The sequence below is a fragment of the Drosophila nasuta genome, chromosome 2R, assembly GCF_023558535.2.
Source record: "Drosophila nasuta strain 15112-1781.00 chromosome 2R, ASM2355853v1, whole genome shotgun sequence".
In the NCBI taxonomy this organism is placed as follows: Eukaryota; Metazoa; Arthropoda; class Insecta; order Diptera; family Drosophilidae; genus Drosophila; species Drosophila nasuta.
In genome coordinates, this window is record NC_083456.1 from 29,041,966 (window position 1) to 29,054,250 (window position 12,285).

The following is a 12,285-nucleotide window of genomic DNA, read 5'->3' on the forward strand; positions in this document are numbered from 1 at the left end:
AAAGGAATGAGTAAAAATATATATTAATTGTATGTAAAGAAATAGTATTGATTTTAAAATAAATAACAGAATGTTTAGCTGAGACAGCAATAAAAGAAATCACTAAAAAATACATTAATTGAATTTACAGAAACAGTATTGAATTTAAAATAAATAACAGAAAGTTTAACAGAATGTTAAAACAATGTTATTCAAATTCAAAATTTTGGATTCTACAAATTGGAAAAGGTAACAAGCGAACAGAATTTGCAGCAAGTTGATTTGCAACTAATATTGAATGGAAATTTGAGAAGCTCTTTGTTAAAAGACAACGAAGAATATCAAGTTACAAATTCCTATTATTTACTGAGGATCTATAACAAAGCTAACTACCAGGTGATCAGCATTCACAGCAAGTAACTGCACACAGAAAAGTTCTCTCGCTATAATAGTACACAGATTAAGTATACGAACAGTGATTAAAAGATGTTTCCCGTAAAAGGTAAAGTATTTAAATAAATTCGCATTTAGTTTGTAGGTTTTTTTGTTTCATATATATATAAATTTTAAATTAATAAAATTTACTTGCTATATTTCTATATAAGTTCATCTTCATATAAATAATAATTTTAAATCGCACATTTTTTTCTGTTTTGTTTTCCATTTTTTTGTTGTTTTGTTTTTTTTAAATTTCTTTTGTTTTTTATTTGAATTACACAACATTACTATTATTTATCGTTATCGTTTTTCTTTAGACGTATTGTTAAAAGATTTCTTCTTTTGTTTTTTTTTGTGTTTTTCTTACATATTATTGACATTGTTCTTCAAATAAATGAGAAGATCCTGTTTGCTTTTGTATTATTATATATTTATGTTATTTCTTACGTTTGTTGTTCAGTTGTTGTTTTTCTGTATTACATTTAAATATCTGCAAGTTGATTTGTTTTGTTTAAATTATGCTTTTAAAGATCTATTATTTTTGTTTTGCTCGGTAAATGTTTTTCGCATTTCCAGTTGAGTTTTTTTCTTTTGTAAATTGATAATGTTAATCGCTGTGTATGTGGTTGGCTGTGTGTGTGTGTGTTTGTTGCATTAAATAATTTAAGAGTATTGAATAAAGGACTAATAAATTAGTTATACGCATGGTAGGTGTATTGGCAAAGTTTAATATATAATTATTATGATTGTATCAACAAAATGTAATGAATTATATGTAGATTTGTTTTTTACCCCATTTTCATTGCGTTGTTATTGATGTGAGCGAGCTTATGCCATCTCTTCGTATGTGTGTGTGTGTGTTTATGTGTAATGTATGAGAGAGTCTGTGTGTGTGTGATAGTGTTAAATAATAGATAATAAATACAACATTATACGAATAAGAGAGGATTTCCATGTTGTTAACATTCAGCGCGACAAAAAAATAATTAAATAAAACCAAACACAAAATGCAACAAAAGTGTAAACAAAAAAATTATTACATTTTCCGCATGCAAAATAAATTTGCATTGTTTTTTTTTTTGTTCTTTCTATATTCATTCATACAATTTTGTCTGCTGAGATTTGTGTTAGCAACACATTTGAAGTTTTGGGTACGTAACTAAACAATAATAATACAAAAAAATAATAAAGTTTGAAGCGAAAAATAATAATAAAAAAAAAAACTAATAAAGATAATATAATAGTTAACTGTTGCATTTCAGTTTGTTCCACGCACGAATTATACACAAAACTTGACAAACTAAATTAATGCTAATCAATAACAAAATCAACAACAAAAAAATGTAGGAGCGAAAGCGAAGCAATTACATTTGATATAGTTATTTTTCTTCTTTGTTTCAACTATAATTTGTTTTATGTAACTATAAACATTTGCAAATTTGTTGACCAAAAAAAAAAGACGCTTTTAAAGCGCAATTCTCGACTGAGAGAAAGAGAGAGTGAGAAACTATGCTAAGTAGTTGCTTGCTTGATTTGCGTTTAAGTTAACATATTCCAATTCGTTTTAGGTTTTTTGTTGTTTATACACATATATTTATATACATACATATATATATATAGATATACATATATATATATATTAGTTTCATTTTGATTGTTATTAAAGTTTTATTTAATTTCAATTAAAATTATAAGCCTAGGCAGGTTCGTTCATCCTCCTTCATCTTCTTGCTTTCTTCTTTTGTGTATAATTCGAGCTGTCTGTGTGTGTGTGTACGTGTGCGTGTAGTGTGTGTGTATGTGTGTTAGTATGATTGTATAGTTATTACATATTTCATGTATATTTTATGCTTTGTTTTAGTTACTCAAATAGTTTCTGAAACATTTTATTATTTATGCCTACTCTACACGTTGTTCATCTTCTTGTTGTTTTTTTATAGTTTTTTGTTGTTGTTGATGTTGCTGTGGTTGTTGTTGTTGATGTTGTTTGTTGTGTTTACATTAACATTCTAATTTATTTATCGGCCTGCATTCATTTGTTGTTGCGCATACAACAATTCGTTAGTCGAACAATGTGCAATGTGTGTTGTTGTTTGTGGTTGTTGCGGATGCGATTCTTGTTGCTGCTGATGCTGCTGCTGTGGTGGCGGTTGCTGTTGTTGTTGTAATGTTGCTGATGCTGCTGTTACCTAGGACGTACCGTTGACCAAACCCTCCTTCTTAATGGCATCCGTTGCAGCCGCCTGCTCTGTATGGTTGTTGCGATTCTTGTTGTTGCGTCGCGGCTTCGATTGCTGCTGCTGTTGCTGTGCCGCCTGCGGTTGTTGCTGTTGTCCCTGCTGCTGTTGTTGTTGTTGCGGTGGTTGTGGCTGCTGCTGCTGTGTGCCAGCCTGTTGCTTGTCACTGTTGTTGCGCGGCGCATCCTTCGATTTGTTGTTGGCACCGCCTCCGCCTCCGCCACCAGTTGAAGAGTTGTTCGCATTGCCGCTGCTCTGTTTGTTATTCTCTTGTGCATTCACTTGCGCTTTGTTCGATTGCGCTGACGACGCCTGCTGCTGCTGTTGTTGCTGTCCTGACTGTGACGACTGCTGCTGCTGCTGTGTTTTGTTGTTATTGTTGTTGTTATTATTGCCCACTGCGCCATTGGCTAATGCAAAACGAAATATAAAAGCAATGTTGAGCATGACAAGATTCGAATGCAATTTATCTCACCATACTCACTGTTGCTAGGCGCATTGTTGTTCTTTTGCCTTCTGCGTCTTCTGGAGCTGCCCTCATACGACGAGTTGCTGTCCGCTGTGTATGGGAGAGGAATACAAACACATTCGAGATTGTAAGAAACAAGAACAAGAACACACAACTTATTAAGCAGATCGATCATTCATTCATTTATCCCCAAGAATTAAAAAAGGTTTATAAAGCAATAATTCATTACATGTCATCAACATCAACATATCAAGACAAACAAAAATAAATGCAAAATTCTGTTTCCGTTGTAGTCTCTCAATCTCTCCCACTTTGTCTGTCTCTCTTGCCCTTTCTTCCCTGTCCCTGTGTCTCTGCTTGATCGATCTCTTAATCCATTGCACGATTGAATGACTCACCACGCTCCACGCTGCTCACTTCGCGCGTCTCTCGCATCTCCTCGGTGTGATTGTGGTACTGATAATCCCTGCCGCTTCCTCCGCCGCCGCCACCGTTCTGCTCATTGCGTGGCGGCCGGCGATTGGTGCCACGCCTATCGTTATTGCCACGATAGTTGTTGCCACCACCACCGCCACCGCTGCTGTTGTTGCCACCACCACCGCCTCCACCACTGTTGTTGCCAGCATTTGATTGACCAACATTGCCGCGATCATTGTAACGCTGTTCACGCTGATGATCGCCGCGGGAATTGTAATCGTCGTCCTCGCGTCGATTGTTGTGATAGCGCTGATTCATATTGTTGCCACCGCCGCCACCGCCACGCCCACGTCCACGACCACGCTGACCACCGCTGCCGCCGCGTATTGAGCGCACGGACTCGATGTCGCTGCTGTAGCCGCGCTCCGAGCGTCGCGAGACCGCAAAGCTTTGTGTCGAACCCATGGAGGACTCTTGAATGGCTCGCAACTGTTGATCAATCTCCAGCTTCTCCTGACGCAGCTGCTCCACTTCCTAGAAGGGTAAAAAACAAACAAGTTAATCGTAAATTCGATCAAAATTAAGATTCTCGCTCACCTTTAGATGCGACAGATGATATTCGAGGAGCACTTTCGCATTCGCAATGCTCTCCATAGTGCCGATGAACACAAAGGGTACATGCGCCATTTCACGTGGTATATTCAGATCCTGTTCATCATCGCCAGCGATCTGTGATCGTTGTTGTGTTTTGTTTTTTTGGATAGGCATAGATTAGGCCATGTCACACACAGTGTACAATACTCACAGCACTCACCTTGATTCGAAACACGCCACTTTTGTCAACAATCTCCTGGATGATGCGACCATTCTTGCCAATCACCTTGCCCACCAGCTCTCTGGGCACCTGAAAGAACTCCTCGGCATACTCAAGCATGGCCCGGGCCCGCTGCACCGACTCCTCTGTCTCGCCACTGATTTTGAATGTGCACGACTTCTCCTCCAGCTCAATATTCGTAACGCCGACCAGCGTGCGTGCCGCTTGTATATTGGAGCCGTGTGAGCCAATTGCCAGGCCCATGAGATCATCGCGCACGCGAAATTCCTCAATAAAGTTGCTGCAAAAGTGACGATAAGTATTTTATTGCCATAATAGAGAATGCGAGTTCAAACTTACCCGCGACTCATCAGCTTAGTCGTTTCCAGCTGACGAGCAGCTTCTTCAGTCCTTTTCAAGAGCATAACCTGTTGAATAAACACACATTTTAATCGAGTTTCAAAGTAGATTCATTGCCATTAAACTACCTTTTGTGAGAGATTACGAAAATGCATATCCTTGAGCATGCTGGCACGCTTTTGAGTGTGTTCCCATTTGGAGATGACAATGAGAGCGTCCAGTTCGCGATTGTAATTGCAGACACCAGCATCGATGGTGCGCTGAAACTCCTTGTGTATGCCATCCTTTTTGAGCTCTAAAAGAGGGGGGAGAATGTTGTATTGAATGATCAAATATATAGATAGGAATCCATCAATACTTACTCTTCGCGCAACTCCTCGGGCACGGGCAACGTGAACTGAAAGAACGATTTGGGCGTGATTGGCGGATTTGGATTTTTGGCGCGCAGTCTGCCCAGCTCACAGATCTCGGTGTAGGGCGTCTCGAAGCCAATGTATGCCACCGCACAGATTTCAGCTTTGAGCATTTTGATCACTGCCACCCACCAGCCGCAGGTTTCGCGCTCGTTTGTGCGCGTCAACACCTCCACCTCCATGCCCTCCTCGAAGGCGGGTGCAGCTGGCACGCCTCCCAGCGGCGCCTCATCGGGTGGCAGGCGAACATTGACGAATGCATATTTCAGCACCTCAGGCACACTGCAAGCATATGAAATACAATAATGATTATAATAATGGTTAAGATCAAGTTAAATATTGTTAAAAAATAGTTATATAGTTATAATAGTTAATATATTAATAATAATATATAATAATAACAATAATAATAAATAATAATAATACCATATATAATATATAACAGTTATAGTTCTTTATAGAAACATTAAAAATTAAAGGAATGCTACATAGTCAGAATCATATTCTTAATAATTGTTATAAAATAAATGTAATATTAAAAAAAAACTAATTATTTTACTTAACACTTAACTATAGTAATATTCATGAAGAAAATATAAATATAATATTAAAAATAATACCTAAATTAATGAAGAAAATAAAAATTAAAAAGCAATTAAATAAAAAAAATTGTGAATAATAATGATACAAATTTAAATGACGCTACTAAATTATATCCATTAAATCGATATAATGAAATGATATTCCATTCACTGATATTAAAATGATTATAATCTTAATAGCTATAACAATTTTAATAAAACTCATTCGTGATTAATAACTATACCGATAATGATAATTAGATAAATAAAAAGATAATTTAAAAAATGTATTAATAATCTATTCATAACAGAAAAAATAATGCTATAAATGTCTATTAATATAAAACCAAACAGAATTTAATTATAATTATAGCCCTAACAGTAAGTACTATTTCTTAAGATGACATAAAAAAAATGTTAGTTAAAAAATTAAAAGATAATTTTTGAAAAATTTATTATCCAAAACAGAAATGATATAAATGTATACTAATATAAAACCCAATAAATTTAATTGTAATCATAACCCTATACATTAAAATGAAAAAAAACAATTTGAGTCATAGCCATAAAAATTCTATACATTAAAATGAAATAAAAAACAAATTTAAACACTAATCAAAACAAAATAAAATGAAATGATTGAAATTCTTTAAAAATGAAAAGTAAATATAAAAATAGTCCTAACAATAACAATAAAAATGAATACTATTATATCATATCATATCAACACTTATAATAAAGAAACCAATTACAGTGAAATTTAAGTAATTCAATACAAAATATAATAAAATGAAGGATAATCATTAAAAATTTAAAGTTCATACAATATCCATAACAATATAATAACTATCATAACCATAACAATACTAATAATAAAGAAACCAATAACAGTGAAATTTAAGTTAAATAATACTCATATAAGGAATAATTATACCCTTAACAATGCTAATAACACAATTAACGCAATTATCAAAACAATGAATAATAGTTTGTTGCACACACATGCAAATGTATAATTTTTTTTATCAGCAGCGACAGCAGCAGCAGACAAGTGTTTGCTGACGTCGTTGTCGCTGTCGTTGCGTTGACGTCGACGTCGACTGCGGACTGCGCGACGTCTCTGCTGCATTTGTTGGCCAAGCGCCAAGCGAGTCTACACACACACATACACACACACGTGCGCAATTTGCGGGGGTGTCCCTATCTCGAAACATAGATCGGAAATGACATACATACAAACACTTCTGCATATATTGCTTGCTTCGTTTTCGTTTTGTCTTTTGTTTTTGTCTGCCTGAGGAGACACATAGAGCAAAGAGAGCGCGAAGAGTCCGAAGGCACTAAAATTAGACTTAGCTGCGGCCATAAAAAAAGATAAAAAGAGTCCCCTAACTAATATCGCATTTAAAATAGAGGCCAGAAGAAGATTTTCAATCGAAACTACAAGATTTGTTCCAAAAATGTCACGAAAAATGCAGCAGCAAAGGCAGCAAAACCAAAGAAAAAGGAAGAAGAAGACGCCGTCGAAGACAGACAGACAGACAGTCGGAGGACAAAGTGAAAGAAATGACAAGAAAAATAGTTTCTTTCCGCGATTGGTAAAAATAGCCGCAAGTGAGGCGCGAAGCGAGACGCCACCGTTGCTGTTGCTTCTGCTGCTGCTTTGCTGTTTAATGGCATTTGGCTGTTGATGTCTGACAGCGAGGAGTGTGGCACAAACACACAGACGGACGGACAGACAGACAGACGGATGGATACATAGTTATTGCCTTTGAAAGAGGCTGCCACTTGTCCGGCAACTGTCGAGAGAACACTTTGTTGTCAGTCGAAAGGAGCTGCCGCCGCAGCCGTTGCTGTGTTGCAAACAAATTGCGCCAAATTCAACATAAATGATGCGCCACCCATAAAGTCAAGAGACGCCGCCGCTGCCAAGGCAATTGCAAATTGGTTAGAAAATATACGCACTAATTTAAACCGAGAAGCACTATTTTGATTAGTTTTGTAGTTTTTGTTTAAATGCGCTGCTGCTGATGCTGCTTGCCACAACTTACCCGTCCACATCCACAAAGATGCCATCATCGCCGACAGCTGTCACCTGGCCCTGTTATTGTTGTTGTTGCGTTTGACGTCGACATCGCAGCGAGCAAAAAAACAAAAAAGAGACGAGAGCAATAGAGAAAAAAATGTGTCATTAATGCTGGTGCTTTATGATATATATACGGCACACATATTTAATTATATTTTTATGATCGTTTTCAGTTGTCGCCCCGCTCAGTGAGATCACAAGACCCATTTGCATTTGAAGTGAGGGGAAATTCGCCTGATAACAAATGCAAACTAAAAAAAACGCTTATCAGAAATGCAAATTCTAGGAATTTCCTCATTACAGTACTAAAATTAATTTCCCTCCCTCACTTTGCAGGGTATTCTACATGATTAGCATAATGCAATGCAAATCTGATAAGCTTTTAGAAAGGGAAATCACACGAACACACACATACACACGCAGACATAGAGCAACCAAGTCTATGGAGTTAGCATAGCGACTTCTCCCTCACACACGTACGCTTAGGGCATGTGCAGCGCTGCTTGCGCAGACGGCACGCACACCCCCACGCACATACAGCAACAACAACAACAAAGTGCGCCCTATGCGAAAGTCTGCATGCGTATGCGTGAGTTCGTACGTGTGTTTGTGTGTCTCGATGTGAGACTCCACTCAACACAAAATGTTGGCAGTTATTTTTAGATATAAAGCTAAAATTTACGAAATTAGAAACTGAGGCGGCCGTCGTCGTGTCATCGCTGACGGAGCGCCGTACTGCGGTCAACGGCGGCAACTTCACTACACAGCTGAACTTCCCAATTGGAGTAAGCGCTCTCTCACTCGCTCTCTTTGCGATGCTTACCTTGTAGTAGGCACCATTATCGAGTCGCACTTCGACCATCAGATCACCCATTTTTGTTGTTGTTTAGATCCCTGTGATTGTTGTTATCGGTTATCGATGACGGTATCCAACTCCTTTTTGCTTTCGATTAGAATACTTTATTGCTTGTCGCCCTTTATATGTACGTTGTGTGTCTGTTTGTATAGCCTATTGAAAAGAAGAGATGAATTTTAATGGCATTCGCATACAATGAGTAATATTAATATAAATTCATTAAGAAACAAAACACCTACAACGATACACAACTGGATTATTTCTTTACGATTCCCTGCGCTTTACTTCGTTATCAGTCTTTTTGCTTTGTTACTGTTGTTGTGGTCGCTGCTACTGCTGCTGTTGTTTGTTGTTGTTGCTGCGGCGGCTGCTGCTTGTTGTTGTTGTGGTGGTGGTGGTAATATGCTTACTGCTCTCTGCTCTGCTGCTGCTTTTGTCAGAAAAAAACACACGCAGACACACAGATATAAACACTCGTCACACACACACACAAACAAACGGTACGTTCCACTCTCACAGTTCCTGTAAAAATATAAACAAGAAGAAGAGCGCGCGCTTGCAATAACAACAAATAGTATAAATAAAACTTGAGAGCAATATTATTAGTTTGTAATGTGAATGCGATGAATCAAATTAATATGACACAGCTAACAACGACAACGAGACGATGGCAATCAACAAAATTTTGAAGTTATTTTCGTCCCAGCAATAGAGGAAAGAAATTCCTTTCTGGTTGAAAATATCAAGAAACAACAAACACACAACACCAACAGTAGTAACAACAACAACAAAATGCAGAGACAAACGTCAACGCGCTTTTGCCGGGACAGCAGCAGAGGCAGCGACAGCGACTGAGGCGGCGGCAGCGCTGCTAGTGCGTCTTCTTCTTCAATTTATGGCCAGCGCCGCTGCGCCGTCGTCTTTCTTTTGTGTCTTCACATCACTTCTCCGCTCTCTCACACAGACGCACACCAATACTCTCGCGCACATACACACAAACATATACAACTGTCAGCAGCAGCCGCCGAAATGCTGAGCATGCTTTTCCAATAAGAATTTCATGCACACACACACACACACACGCGTACGCACACATTTAAAAAGTGACTAGCACATGCCGATTTTTCATACACATACACACAAATGTATCAAATTTACGGGATTATTCCTTGAAAAGTTCTATCAATTTCTGGCACATGATAATTTAAACACACTTTAAATACTCAACAATTCCACAATCCGTGTGCTATAGCTAGAATTTTTCATCTTTTCACCTCCCTTTTGCTGCACAAATTCGCCGCAGTCGCGGCTGCTGCTTCTGCTGCCGCCTTTGCCGCTGTGCAAAAAAAATTTTTTTTCGCTTCTTGCAAAAATTCTTGAGACGAACTTGGCGAGTCTACAATTACGTTGAATACTGTAAAAGTTATTGCACTTACGGCTGCCCGGCACGTTGATCCGCTGATTTGATTAATACAAGCCCTTGAACCCTTTGGAAAATAAAAAATATATCGCGTGCAGTGCGCTGCTTTACTGCTTCCAAAAATTTTTTTCGGCTGCGCTGCGTTCTCTTCGCTTTGCTTTTGATCTGCTTCGCAGCTCCACTAATGCTGCCAACTCGCTGCAATTCACTCGCGTTCGCAAACAACCTTTTGTAATTTAATTTTATTCGCTATGTTGATGAAATGGTTGTCGAATGAAAAATTCAACAATATTATTTTGATAAATAAGTTTTGTTAAATAGCTCGTCGTTCGCTTCAACGCACACTCAGAAAACATCTGTGACATGTATTGCACGGTGGGGCAACTCTCTCAACTGACAACCAAATGGGCGTTGCCAACTGTTTGAAATTGTCGATTCACTTTGCACATTTACCAGGGCTGCAACACAATGCAGAGTCGCATTTTGCGCGCGCACATCGCAACAATTTGAAATTTAAATTGTAAGTAACGTTAATTTGCAGTTCATAGATTAAATGGACTGCTGCTCACTTTGCTGGTGACACAGGGACAATTTAAATTGATATGCTAGCTCTAACTCAAACTAGACAATCAGTTCAATTCACTTGATGTTCACAATTCAATTGATTTCGATGTGATTTTAATTGACTTAATTAATCATATGGCGACAAATTCACACGTTTCTGAGCGCCTTTTTTTACGACTATGTTGTACATATTTACGACCAGACCTTTGCCGTTTAATGTAATTGTAATTGTTATTGGGGTCGTCGCATGACTTTTTCCCCGCTCAGCCGACTTGCAGTCGCGTGACATGCTGCGCTGATCAAAAGCGTTGTCAATCAACAATGTTTGTTGTGGCTACCCATAAAATGCAGCTCGGTAAACAGATGAAAACTTGTTGATGTTAAATAGTTGATAAATGCGCAAAATAAAGGGAACAGTGGGTAAATTGTAAATTCTGGAACACTAAGGATATGATTGTTGCCAAGCATGCAATTGATTCTCTATTTTCATTAATAAAAAAGCAGAGTTTTCAGTAAAAGTTGTTCACATATTTAAGTTTGCGATAATTGAATATGTAAGTATTTAGCTGTTATTCATAAAGAAAAGCGTAAGTAATTTCCATGTACTTGTATGTATGTACGTAAGTGCGCTTGCATGTGTGTATTCCCAGCAGTTACACAGGTAACTTAGGGTATTAAGATCGGAATTTCGATAGCCGCAAATTGTGGGACAGTGCTGACGTCTAATTGTAGCGGATATGCATTTTGATTTACACTCACACACATACACGGAAACAGCTCACACACACACACATACAAGTGCAGTCATTAGGCTGTCGACAGTGTTGCACACCAACAACAATTTGACATTGACTTTTGTTATGCATTAACGGCAGTTTAACGACTAGCTGCGACTGCGGCGAGGAATAGGGCAATAAAAACAAACGCACACTCACACACATACATAAATGGGCACGCCCAGAGGCTGCGACTAGAAATTTGCCTCTTCAATTAGTGCTTCTTTCCGCATGTGGGTGCAACAATTGGGCTACAACAATGATGACGCGACAATGACGATGACGATGACCACGAAGAAAGAAGAAGACGTAGACGAAGACGCTTGCGGTTTGACCCCTCAATTAATGCTCATAATATACCAAAAATTTAATTAACAAATCGCTGGCAAGTGTTGCTCTGAATGCGGTAGATTTATGTGGATTTGTATAGCACACGCTCTTCCTCTGCCAAACACACATATTATTGAATTAAATTTAGTTTAGTGGTGTAACAATTTGTGCAGCATATTTAATTCAACAACTGACGCTACGTCACTTCCGGCGTTGCCAGAGTGTCTGTGTTTGCAAGGCACGCGCCATTTTTGCAATTGCTCTCTCGTGCGTGCTTTCGCAGAGCTCTCTTTGCTGTCAGCTGGCAGTAGTTGCCAGTTACTACTACTTTCTACTACGATTTGTTTTACACACTCATTGTTCTCACATGCTGCTTTCCGCTTACTTATCAATTAATCAGCTGCGTCGGCAGCGCGTGGGCAGCGACGTCCCGACGTCGCTTCTAACACTTCGTGTACATTGCAATTCACTCGTTTTGCTTCGGCTCAACTGTTGGTTGTTGCTGTTGTTATTGCTGCAGTCGCTTAATCAGCTCCATTTTGTTG

General features: G+C 38.3%; 1 protein-coding gene across 1 annotated transcript; it reads right to left on the reverse strand.

Moving 5' to 3' along the window:
• Nucleotides 1–735: 735 nt before the first annotated feature.
• Nucleotides 736–10,385, reverse strand: LOC132786177 (fragile X messenger ribonucleoprotein 1 homolog). The gene is given in 12 exon segments (XM_060792634.1): nucleotides 736–3,064; nucleotides 3,139–3,213; nucleotides 3,522–4,074; nucleotides 4,138–4,269; nucleotides 4,355–4,655; nucleotides 4,715–4,782; nucleotides 4,843–5,007; nucleotides 5,073–5,409; nucleotides 7,760–7,809; nucleotides 8,618–8,803; nucleotides 8,890–9,172; nucleotides 10,087–10,385. Coding segments are annotated over 10 exon segments (2,190 nt in total). The 5' UTR covers nucleotides 8,669–8,803; nucleotides 8,890–9,172; nucleotides 10,087–10,385; the 3' UTR covers nucleotides 736–2,606.
• Nucleotides 10,386–12,285: the final 1,900 nt, after the last annotated feature.